This window comes from Chinchilla lanigera, unplaced genomic scaffold, assembly GCF_000276665.1.
Source record: "Chinchilla lanigera isolate Chin_1 unplaced genomic scaffold, ChiLan1.0 scaffold00044, whole genome shotgun sequence".
Lineage (NCBI taxonomy): Eukaryota > Metazoa > Chordata > Mammalia > Rodentia > Chinchillidae > Chinchilla > Chinchilla lanigera.
The window spans coordinates 11,190,821-11,203,445 of NW_004955445.1; the positions used below are offsets into that span (position 1 = coordinate 11,190,821).

The 12,625-nt window shown below is 50.6% G+C and overlaps 1 protein-coding gene across 2 annotated transcripts; it reads right to left on the reverse strand.

Annotated features, from left to right (window-relative positions):
* Positions 1–996: 996 nt before the first annotated feature.
* Positions 997–11,336, reverse strand: Cd40 (CD40 molecule, TNF receptor superfamily member 5). Of its 2 annotated transcripts, XM_013518290.1 has the most exons (10): positions 11,223–11,283; positions 9,793–9,909; positions 7,827–7,905; positions 7,411–7,536; positions 7,018–7,164; positions 6,584–6,677; positions 4,063–4,124; positions 2,513–2,611; positions 2,372–2,400; positions 997–1,804 (listed from the first exon to the last, which is right to left on the reverse strand). In XM_013518290.1, exons 2-10 carry the CDS (start codon positions 9,832–9,834, stop codon positions 1,637–1,639), a joined length of 846 nt encoding a protein of 281 aa, XP_013373744.1. In that variant the 5' UTR covers positions 9,835–9,909; positions 11,223–11,283; the 3' UTR covers positions 997–1,636. The 2 variants fall into 2 exon arrangements, with proteins under 2 accessions (XP_013373744.1, XP_005392442.1); XM_005392385.2 differs by lacking the exon at positions 9,793–9,909 and having other exon boundaries at positions 11,223–11,336.
* Positions 11,337–12,625: the final 1,289 nt, after the last annotated feature.

Consider the following 12,625-nt stretch of genomic DNA (forward strand, 5'->3'; position numbering starts at 1 on the left):
CAGGAAGTCTGCCAAGCCAGGTGCCTCTCTCTTGGCTCCCAGCTGCCCTCAGAACCTGGGTCAGGGCAACCACTCTTCACCCCCACCTGCCAGCCCACAGGATGCGCTGCGGAGATCCAGAGTGGTGTCTTGCTGGGCAAGGTGGTGATGCCTGGATTAAAACTCCCCCCAGTCTCCGTGCCAGGGCCCTGCACAGCACTTTGCATTACTCTTCCTTCTCCTTGTCCTCCAGCCTCCCTCCCCCCACCCCCCGCTCCTACTCCATCTGCTGCTCCTCCTGGCTAGGCTCCCCCTCAGTTGGCACAGCAGGAAAAGAGAACAGGACGATTTATTTTTATCCTGAGATGCTGCTGGGAGTGGAAGGGGCACCATCTGACCGAGAAGCAGCAGCTCCCAGAGCAGTGAGGTCAAACGGCAGTGGAGACCCAGGATCTCCCTGGAAGGAGTGACAGACGTAGGTTCCAGAGAACAGGCAGATCTGGGAGAAGCTAAGACCAAGACTGGGAAGCTCTGAGCATGGCACCTCTGCACACTGCCGTGTGGTCACAGGCAAGTCACTTCGTCTCTCTGGGCCTGTATTTCCTCCTCTGTGAAAGAGGGAGGGATGCAGACCCCGCCTGCTCTGGAAGGCAGTCTGGTGAACATGAATCAAAGGCAGAGTGCCTTGCACACTTGCCATGAGTACACCATGGAAACTGATCCAGAGGGGAGCAGCCTGGGGCCATTCTTATCCTCAGAAAGCGCCCTAATTCCGGGAGCCTGACAGCAAGTTAGACAGCCAGTGTCACCAGCATGTCCAACCCTGTTTTTCTTTTTGCATGTTTGATGATCTTTTTTAATTACATAAGTATTATATGAATTCACTTTCCTTTGGGAAAAAAATGAAGCATTATGGGAAAGCCAAATGTCCCCCACCCAGACATCACCACTCTTCGAGTCGGGGTTTTCTGTATATCCTTCTAGAATCCTCAGTTTGCCTACATATATAACATGTTGTTTTTATACATATATCCACAATTCTTCTATATTTATATATCAATATATACACAGTATTGTATACACTGTTGCATTTTTTATATCTAGCGTGTATATATATTGTTTTGCAGTTTTCATCCCTATCCTCCCACAGTCTTTCTTCTCATGCGGCAGTGTTTTTGAGATCCTGTTGTATAAATGATTACAATCCTCTTTAGCCAGTCTCCTGTGGATGGGCAGTCAGGTGGCCGCCAGTTTTTCATGGCGACAGACAACGTTGCGGTCGGCATTGGTGTCTCTGCCTCCCTGGGCTCGTGGAAATCACATGGTACAGGCCTGGTCCCCAATCTGCTTGGTTGGGTTGGGAGGCTTGGTGGGTATTCCTGTATTCCCCCAACACAAGTTCCCTCTCCATCTTGAAAAGCAAGCAGGGAAGTTGGATGGGCTCCAGAACTGGTACGCAAGGTTCTCGAAGGTGAACTGTGTCCTGCTTCTCATGCTGAGCCTAGGGCTGCCCTCAGACTCCAGCAGTGCAGGCAGAGGGGCCCGTGTCTGGTCAGCGCTAACCTCTCCTCTTCCTGCCATCCCCACTGCAGAAGTTGCAGGTTCTCCGGTCAGGTGCTCTGTGCCCATGCTGCCGTGGTCCTAGCTAGGCACCGTCTCACTGTCTCTCTTGCACTGAGATGCGGCTCTCCTTGCCATCCTCCTGGGTAACTGGCTGGCATCCGTGCAAAGTTTCCTGCACTGGAGCAGCAGTGTTGTGGCCAAGAAAATCCTCCGGATCAATCGTTTCCACAGGACCTTGCCACTCAGCCTTATCGTGGAGGGCCTGGGAAGCCAAGGTGTGAAGTTACCCCAGGAACAGGGCCAGCTGTGCCTTGGAGAGGCCGGTCCCTGCGAAGCAGGTCCGCTGCCAAGTCGCTTCCCCCTTTCCAAACAGCGAGCCAGTGCAGATTCTTTGGGTGCCGCCCGCCCCCTGCTGGCCAGGCTGAGAGTGACAAGAATCCTCTGGCTTCCGGAGTGACAGCCCGTGGTTTCAAGGAGCTGCCCCTTTGTCCCCCACCCACTGGACCCTTCCAAGGCCCAAAGGGGTGGGCCCCCTCATGTTAAATGCTAGGGAAGGAGTAAATGACCGCCAGGATTAGACTTTGCCAATCATGCCAGGGCCGCCCTAGGGCGAGGTGAGCTCTGGGGAGGTGACAGCCCAGGACTGAGTGAGTGGACAAAAGGAGTCAAGCTGAAACATAGGAGTGGGTGGGGGTGAGAGTAGCCTGTCCTGCTGCCATCCTCCTGGCTGCCGAGACAGACTCTGAATCGGTTTTCCTGCCCCACAGGCGACAACAAGTCAATCTTTCCAGCTTGCCAAAACCCTGCCCCAGTCCCAGGGGTGACCTACCTTATCCTTCGGCTTCCTGAACACCCTTCCTAAAGGAAGGAAAGGATTGTGGAGTTGCAGAGGCCAGATCGGGACCAGAAACGTTCTTTTGTGCTTTTTTTCCTCCCTCCCTCCCGCCTCCTTCTCCTTCCCTCTCCCCACCTGGGAACTCAGTGAAGTAAAGACACATCAACAAGATGGCAATCAGGACCCCGACAACGATGGGGATCACCAGAAGGGCTCGACTCCGATTCTGGAAACCTGGAGAAATCGAGACTTCAGTGTGCACCTCCCCGCACAGTTGCTCCCACCCCCATGCCCAAAGCGCTGTCCCTTGCCAGACTCTGAAATCTGCCAATGTCTGACCTTATCTACATCAGACGTTTCCAATGAGTGGCTCTTTGGGGAAAGCTGGTTGGCAGATGTCTTTAGGGGTGACCAGCACATTTTTTTAATGCTTTGAGGTACCTGCCAACATTTCAAAATTAGGAGATGCCATATTTAAAATCTGAGCATCTAGTCTCACAAACTCAGGCGGGGGGGGGGGGAAGCCCATGAGGGCCAGGATCTCCACCTGGCGCCATCAGCTAGAACCGGGGAGGGGTGGCTGGCTGGCCTGCTTCTCTAACACTCCTACTCTGCCAGACACTAAGGTCCAGTTCCAGTTGCACTCCTGCTTTAGAACAGACATAGAGGAAAGTATTTCTTGGGCTCACGTCTGTCTTCTAAGTGAGCAGATAAAAGAAAGATCAAGGGGCAGGTAGTCTCTAGCGTGAGGCAAGGGATACAAACACTTTGTTTGATACTTCAAACAAACTGAAGAGGACACCAAAAAAAAAAAAAAAATGAAGAATCAAGTAATTTTTTTAATGCCACATTTTGAAAATCAGCCAGCAGACACCAAGGGAGCAAATGATGGCCCTAATGCCGGCCACCTTTTTTAAAATAAAGTTTCATTGGGACCAGGGCCAAAATTAGGGTAGAGTGAGGCAGGGTCATGCAAACATAAGGTTAGAGTCTGTCCTGATGCAAAATTTTGCTATTCTATTCATCATGAGGGTTTTGTGTTTTTGGTTTTTTTTTTTGGCATTTTGATTTTTAAATATTGCATCAAGATGCTGTCCATTTGATTACTGCATTTTAAGTCACTCCTTTAAACACTGGGCCAAGTGCCTCCCTCACCTCTTTCTAGGCCAGCCCTGCCAAGAGGAAAGTCAATTTTGAGAAAAAGCAAAAAGAATGTACTCTTCTTACCTCTGACCCTTTTCACTCATTAACATGACCTGCCTAGTCCCTGTAGCTGTCTGAGTTTATACCCTGTGATGTAGGCCAACCTCCTCATTCTAACAGTAAAACTGAGACCAACAGTGGACAGTGTCACAGCATGCTGGCACTGAAGGATGGAGTCACAGAACAGTATTTATGGTGTGTCTCCAAAGCACCGGAACCCACGTGTGGTATCCACACTAACCCACTAGGGAAGTTGCTATTGTTGTTCCATTTTACAGATAAAGAAACTGATGCCCAGAAAGGGGAAGTAACTGGCCTAAGCTCCCAAGGAAGTGGTAAAGCTGGATGCCACACCCCAGCCTTCCTCCTCCTCTCATTTCACCTCCCGCCCCTCCCCCACCTGGTGTCCCTCTGTGCCTCAGGCTCTCCCATCAGTCCCCAACTTCCTAGAATGCCACCAGGGGCCATGCTCCAGGACTCACCACAGACAGCGTCAGTCACGTTGGTTCCTGCCTGTAGCTCCACCAGGTATTTGTTCTCACAGCTACACACAGACACATGTGCGCACAGACAGACAGAAATAGTATTAGGTCTTCCCAACCATAAAACGTCCAACCCCAGAGGGAGGCTGTCAATGCTCAGCAAGTCCAGGTTCACTGAGCATGTGTTACGTGCAGCAGTCTATGCTGGATTTTATAGGAATGGCACCAGCTCTGTTCTTATGGAACTCGAGTGCAAGAAAAGCATAGTGGCATATCTTGCAGGACTAACAAAGACAAGAGTCGATGGTGAGTGTCAAGCTTGGTAACACAGACCAAAATGAAAGGAGCATTGTTTAGAGTCACAATACACAATGGCTGGAATGGAGACGTGATGAGTTCAGTGTAAGGCAGCCAGTTCCTCAACCTCGGCACCAGTGACCTCCTGGCTGGACAATTTTGTGTTGTGGGCAGGGGGTTGGGGGCTGTCTGAGCATAGTAGGATGTTTAGCATCATCCCTGGCCTGTCCCCACTAGGTGTCAAGAGCACCTTTCTCCCCAGTTGTGACCTGAAAGATGTCCAGTCATGGCCCATGTCCCACAGGGAGCAAAACTGCCACCAGTTGAGAAGCTCTGGTCTAAGTGTCATCAGTAAAGATTTCCCTGTGGAAGAAAGACCTGAGAGGACCCTGAAGGATATAAAACATAGAACAGCAGTGCATTCCAGCTACATGACCAGTGTGATGGGAGGGAGAGCAGGATAGTGTTAGGGAACTGTGGACAGCCAGATCGACAATAACCAGACACGAAGGTTTCCACCAGATGCAGCTGGTGAGTCTCAGCAGCATCCAACCAGATGACCTAACTAGTGAGAGGATCAGCTGGCCAGGGCGCCCAGAGGAGGAGAGACTGCAGAAGAGAGGGCAGCCAAGAGGCACACAGGAGACTCTACGGGAGACGAGGGACACCTGGTCCCAGGCAGCCCCCAGAGGAGCAGGCAGGCGTGAACAGAGAAGGGCATTACAAAGGAAAACCCATCAAAGGAGGGAGAAAGAGAGAAAAGCTGCAGGGAAATCACACAGTTTAGCCTTATATGAGTTTACAGCAGTTGACAAACACTTTTATGTGTCTTTTTCTCAAGTGTTGTGGGAGGACAGCACTCCCATTATGCAGATAAAGACGCCATGGTTCAGAGGAGACAGCCACACATCTACTGAGCTGCAGGTTAACTGCGGGGCAGTGTGCCAATCTGACTCTAGCCTGGGAGCCTCTAATTGTCACCAACTCTTGCTAGCAAAGACTGAGCACCTACTCCACAGCAGACTCTCTTCCAGGCCCCAGGGACGGATGGGGGAAGAAAAAAGGCCACCAGGGAAAAGCACACAATAAACAACGTATACGTGATGTGCTCCAACTTGTGCGACCAAAGGAGAGAGAATATGAATGTGCATGTGTGGATGTGGGTGTGTGCTCACATTTGTTCATACACAGAGCTTTGGAAGGACACACAAGAACGGAGGCAGCCCTGGAGAACTGGGAGGCTGAGGGGCACGAGTAGGAGGGAGATCCATCACTGTGGGCCCTTTTATATCTTCTGTCCAGTATGCCTGTTTTACCCATTTTTAAAAATTCAATGTAAAAAGTTAATGGGGCATGCGCTTACGGGTTCTTCCAGGTGGAGGAGTTTGAAGCAAGAGAATGAACAGTGTCCTCAGGGGATCGCAAATAGCACGTCAGCGGGATTCAAGAGAAGGGATAAGGAAATACAGCTGGAGGCACATGCTGCCCAAGGAGTCTGGATTTCCTCCTCAGGTGACACAGAGCCATGAAGCATTTTAAATCAGAGAGTGTCAGGCCAGGTGATATAGCTCAGTGGCACAAGCGCCTGCCTGGCAAGCGTGAGGTCGTGAGTTCAATTCCCGGTACCGAAAAAAAAAAAAAAAAAATCAGAGCGTGTCATGGTCCCCAAGGAGCTGTGGAAAGCTCACTTTGGGAAGAGCCAGGAGAACCAGCTGAAGGGGATCCACGAGGGGCAGGGTCTGGCGGGGAGGTATCACTACACCACAGTGATGAGGCCAACTAAGTGACGAGATGGATTCCTAAAACTCTCAGGCCAGATGGACAGGACGTGGCAGCTGAAATCAGAGAGAAAGAGAGAGGCTCGTGGGGTGAATGTCCAGGGCCATCACGTGCCTTTCACCCAAGGAAGAGATGTGGACAGGAGGGCCCAAGAAGGGGCACAATGGGGTGTGGGCAGAGGGGCAGAAGGAGGGGCACAGAGAGCACCCCAATATGCCCAAGGCGGAAGAGTTCTGAGAAAATTGGGAGATGGACAGTACCCATCACACTAAGAGACAGCAGGCGAGAAAAATGCAGAAAGTGCCCTTTAGGTTGGCCAGAAGATCACTCTGTAGATATTTCACAGGTGTACAAATGTGTGGCCCTGGAAGATACGGGACTGAAAGACGGGTGGCTGGAGAGACTGAGGCAGGGTTCATCCACTCTAGGAGGTGAGTCCTTATACCTTGTCCAAGGGTGACACTTTCCAGAAACAGATGACACATTGGAGAAGAAGCCATTCGGGCAGGGTTCACAGATGGTATCAGAAGCCTCTGTACCTGGGAGCGGGAAGGGAGGGCACACTGACCATCAGATGGGCCACTGGCCCGGCTCTCAAGGGAGTCAGTGGACAGAACTGCTGCCCTGATAGAGGACTGCTCTACCAGGCCAGGCTGCAGCCCAGCGGGACTCCTCCATGGCCCTCCCAAGGCACATACTCATAGCAGGGCAAAGAATATAAGGGGCCCCGCTTCCTGCTCATTCCAGTGGGCAAGCTCACCTTGGAATCTCTACTCCCACTCCCCCTGGGGCTAAATGCCCACTGCCCAGCCCCTCACCTTTGACCCCCCAGCTCTTCTCTATTGCCTGCAGAGCTGGTTCTCACGCAGGGCTACTTACCCAGCTGCTTGACCCCAAGTCCAGGGCCACAGGGGGTGTGTAGATCACAGTGCTCGCACGCGTTATTAGTGCAGTGCTGGCCTTCCTTACAGACACAAGTGGTGTCTGTTTCTAAAGTGCCCTCCTTCTGGACCTGGAGCCCTAGATCTGAGCAGAGATGAGCATGAAGGATGAGAACCCCTTGCTGGGCCATGCTGAACACCCCACTCCTCACATTGCCTACTGTTTTTCTTAGACCCTCTTGCAGTTAAGGATAGCAATCAACTTATTTAACAACCAGTACAACCCAAACTCCAGCCAATCAGAACAGACCCTAGCTACCAAAATCAAATGGCTGTCCCCTCAAGGAAATCAGCCAGCTACCAAGCATCCCTTTCCCAGCAGTTCACCCACTGGGGTCGCAGTGTCTGTGGACATGACAGTGTCTCTCTGTGTTCCAGGTGTCTAGGTATTCGCCTTTCGTGCAGCGAACGCATTGTGTTTGCTTTAACTCTGTGCATTCATCCACCAGCTTCTCTCCTGGAAAACAGGAAATGAGGTAGCTCTGGCCAACTCAGTGAGTCAGACCCTAATCACAACATGATCTGGTTGGAGGGGATCAAAAATTAAAGTGTCAGGCCCTTCAGAGTCAGGGAGGGGAGATGAAAGAGACAGAAACCCCATTGAGAGGGAACCCAGAACATTCTGAAAGCAAGGCAGAGAGGAGAAATGGGCATGTCAGACTTGATTTTACAATTAATACATGGGGTCTTGATCTTGCAGCAAACCAAGAGGGGTCCCCTGGGGGGGTTACATGGGTGGCATCTTACCTGGTGGGCACTTATTACAGCATACACTGTTATGTAGGAATTGATTTTCTCCGCATACAGAAGATGCATTTGGGCGGACCTATAAACAGAATTGTGTGACTGGAAGGGATCGTGAAGTCTTTGCTGTTGCTTCCTTAGCAGGGAGGTTAAAAGGCAGCCAGCACACAAGCTGCAACTGATGTGGAAGTCCAAAGCAGAAAAATGGAGTCCCAAGGGTAGTGGGTGTGTTTGTTTAAAAAAAAAAAAAAAAAAAAACTGTTGACTGATCTGATTTATAACAGCACCCAGAGAATCATTCTGATATTTTACAAAGCAATCGCACTGGAAACCCATAGCATTTTCTGAACTGAACGAATCTGCTTGATTCCTGCGTCTTTACTCTTTCCAATGACTACAAGGCAAGAGGATTCCAGTGTCTCCCTGGAGTCCTGAGGCCGGCTGCCTTTGGCTGGCCGCAGGCCTCGGTAAGGCTAGAATGAGCACGTGGCCTCTTCCTCCTATTCTGTTCCTCTTCCGTCCCTGCTCCCAGCCCCATCATGGTTTCTCCCTTCAACTCTGCACGATCTGTTCACCAAAGCCCTTCCTCATAAAATGCGAGGATTGTGGAGCTGGGAGGATAAAATCCAACTCTTTCATTTTACAGAGATTGATACCGACCACCAAAGAGGCTGAGTCACTTGCCCAGGGCCCTGAGGACATAATCTGAATGAGAACTCAGGTCTCAACACACCCTCTTTCCATCAACTTGTGTTCTGCCTGCACTGTCTCCATGATGTCCAGACACTACCCGTGCTATTACTTGCCTTGTGCTATTGAAATAGTTTTCTCTTAAATGTAAACCTTTCATCATTGTCATGCGAGAAGAACCAGTATCACTTCTCATAAGTAAAAGGAAACCCTAAAAATAAATTCAACAGAAACAAAACAATGCTATTAAACCTCAGCTAGCTGTTTGGCTTGCTAAATAAAGGCCCTCCACCCCAGGCCCACTCTTGATTTTAGTTTAAAAGGAGGATTAGGAAGCTTTTGAGAGGCATTAACTATATTCCAGCTCCAGAGACTTCCTCCTTGAAAAAAAATGAGGAGGACTGTAAAAAAAAGAACTAGCAAATGAATCCATCTTTAGTTCTATATCCATGTGCTCCCTAAAATTATCCCACACCTTGAGAACAGCAGCAAAAAGAGCACAGGTTTGACAGTGAGATAGCTTTAGGCTCTACACTTTGTAATACATACAACTTAGTCTGCTTTTCTAGCCTTAGCTTCCCTGTCTTTAAAGTGGGAATAATAGGGCTGGGGATTTAGCTCAGTGGCACAGCGCCTGCCTGGCAAGAGCGAGGTCGTGAGTTTGATTCCCGGTACAGGAAAACAAAACAAAACAAAACAAAAATCAAATAAAATAGGAGTAATAATACTTGCCTTGCAGGTTGGGTTGTGAAGATGAAAAGAAATATATGTATATAGCCTGGCTTAGTATCTAGACCAGCGATGGTGAACCTTTTAGAGGTTTCTATGATACTAACAGCCCGCTGAGGCACACGTGCCATAGCCTCGCCACCACTGGACTCCAGGCCATAGTAAGTACTCATTAAATGACAGTTTCAATCATCACACATAGATGAGTATATTGTTAGATGCCCAGCACACTGGCTAACTGGCTGCCTGTCTGGGATCCAACTAATTTTCAGTTTTCATTCAACCTGGTATCTAAGAAGATTACTTACAGAAATACATCTTACCCAAAATGGGGAAGGAAATAGAAAAGGCTACTCCCCCCTCCCAGCACACTCCGAGGCACTACCTGTGACCCTTGCCTCCACACTCCCAGAGCAAGGCAAGTCCCTCATCTTCAAAACTATGAGAAAAACAGCTCCCGGCCTGAAAACTTGTCAGTCCCCAGTGCCCAGCCCCCACAGCTCCTGTACTTCTGCCAAAAAGATTTCAGGACCAGGGCTTGGAGACTCACCCGGTAAGGAAACAGCTTAGAAATTAACAGATGTAGATTCATATCCAGGTTCTACCATTAGTGAGTTATAAAACTCTGGGCAAGGCAATTCCCCTTCTTGAGCCTCGGTTTGCTTATCTGTATAATGCAGGAGTCAGGAAGAGTCAGATGGAGACTATATGTAGCGCTTTGTAGTGTTTTCAGAGCATGACGGATGCACAGGAAGATCTCAGCATTTAACCCCTGCAACTGTCACAGCCCAGCCTGTACCTGGAGCCCAAATTGGGGGTTATGAGAGCATAAGAGCTGCTCTTGAGAAGCCCAGGTAACCTTTCCCTCATCCTCTCCAGCTCTCCCTCCACTCCCTGAGTGAGGCCTTCCTCCTGCCTGCTTCCTCCCTAGGAGCCATTCCCTAGAATGAAAATGAAAGTTTGGAACCAAAGCAGCTTCTCCACTCTCTTCCCTTATGATTGACGCCCTCCCTGCTTACACTTACACACACACACACACACACACACACACACACACCCCATGGGTCATTCCTGTCCCAGCTTCTTGCCAGACTCCACAGTCCCTGAAGAAAGGGGGAGGCCCAGGGGCTGGGATGAGAGAGCCAGGTACTTGGGGAGTTCCCAGCCTCCAGAATGAGGAACTACAGAAATACATTTGAACCAAAAGTGAGTCAAGTGTGGGCTTCTGAAAAACCCAGTGATATGCTTGGTTGGATCTCAGCTCTGCTGGTACCTGGAGAAACCCCTGCTGGTCTCCCAGGCCTTTCCTGGGTCCCATGAACTGTTTATCTCCCACAGGCGTCCCCTATGTCATCTTCAAGAAAAGGAGACATAACCTTGGGACCTCCTCCTAAATTGGCTCACCCAGGATTGGGGTGGGGGTTAGGAGTGTGAAGTGAGCCTTCCCAAAACAAGTACACAGGTCTCTGCCTGCATCCCCTTGTTCCCACAAAACGCTCTGAAAGAAGGTAGCCCCAGCTGGCAAGATCACAAGCACTGGAGGCTGGCCTCCTTCCACAAGGGGAAAGGCACAAGCAACAGGTCGGACCCACCCCATCCCTTGGGCGACCTCCTCCTCCCCTTTGAAAGCCCTTCCGGTCTCTGCGACTGGCGAAAGCAAACCCAGACGCCACCTTTCTGCTCAGATAGAGATGGAGGCTCTCTAAACCCCAACCCATCCACACCGTCCAGGCACTTTTGTGCCGTAGTGCCTCCGTCAAGCTCTCTGTGAGCTACCCGGGATCCTAATAATCTGGCAGAAGAAGCAGCCCACCTTATTTTTAGCCAGGATCTGGGGTGACTTGCCTAGCTTCCACACACCCTTCTGTCCCCCCAAAATCAACTAGGAAAGTCTCTATCGCTAAGTCTTCCTTCTCCTGCCTTCCCATTTCCCCAGTCTCAAATCCCAATCGCAGTCGAGTCGAGACAGAAACTACTCACGGCTGTCAGCAAATAGCCCCAGAGGACGCACCACAACGCCAAGCGAACCATGGCGGGGTGAAACCCGAGTGGCAGGAGCGAGGGGCGCGCGGGCGGGGCCTCTAGTAACTCTTCTGCCCCCGCCTAAGGCCCCGCCTAGGATATGGGCGGGGTCTTTGAGGACCAATCGCATCAGCCTGCGAGATGGGGGCGGCACCCGTGGCTGGACACAGCCCAGGGATTTCCCCAGGACCTTCCCAGCAGTTCTAATCCTCGCTTCTCCTGGGGAGTTTAGGGACGCGCTCCACAGGGTAGGCCCGGAGAAGCTTGGTCCCAGAAAGGGCACTAACTCCTCACCTCCGAACCCATAGACTATGTAGAGACAGGCCCCGAGCCAGCCTGCTTCCAAGAGGGTGGGGGAAGGAGAGAGGGATCCCCGTGGGTGCTGGGGGGCTCCACAGGGACCCCCCCAGGGCTCCCTCCCACCCCCCATCCGCCTCCGGGAATTCCAGCAGAACCGAAAGCGTCTCCACTGTGGATAGAGACCCTTGAGGAAGTCCCCCCAACCACCCACCTGAGAAAACGGGAAGGCCGCTGCTGGAGCAAGGGGAGGGGTTTCAAGGAAACGGGTGTCCCAATTCAGTTTCGCTCTATTTCAAAGGAAATTCCCTCCTGTGAGCGCAGCTTCTCGGCCTCCCCATCCACCCATCCTTGAGTACCCATCGGGTTCTGTTCCATCCCAGCTCCCATCCAGCTCTTAGAGACAGGCATTTATTGGGTGAACCAGTCTTTCATGGGATCACAGGACTCATAAAACGTTAGCCTCGAGGCTCTTCCTTGAGCCTGCATCTCCCGCGTTTAACATGCTCCAGCATTTAACATGCGAGGCCATCGCTTGTATCTGCCTGGTCCCACTTGATTGTGAGACCCTTGAGGGTAAAGCCGAATCTATCCCAGTCTGGAGCACATCGTAGGACACCAATACACCGTTTTTGAATGAATAAATACATGAGTCATTGAATTCAGTAACTTCTGACCCCAAGCACAGCCTTGCTCACAAAAGGGGTTGAGGGAAGGTGGACACAAAGCTGGCAGCCTCAACAGACTTCAAGCTTCAATGGCCCGTGGATAAAAGGTGTGGTGGTCAGATACAAATAGGCCAGAAACACTTGAATCAGGATCCAGGAGTCTTCACTAAAGCCACCCGATCATGCCCAGGATAAAGAGAAGATTAAAATATCTTTTCTCTTTTTAATCCCCTTTGAAAATACAAGCACAGTTTTAATTCCTTTGGGAGGGGGGCGTTACTATAATATTTTGAGCCATTACTTATTCCTTATTTGCTTGATTCCAAAATTGGGCCTTTCACAAAACTGCCTGGGGAAGCAAGTGCACAGAATTAAAACATTAATTATATTATATAA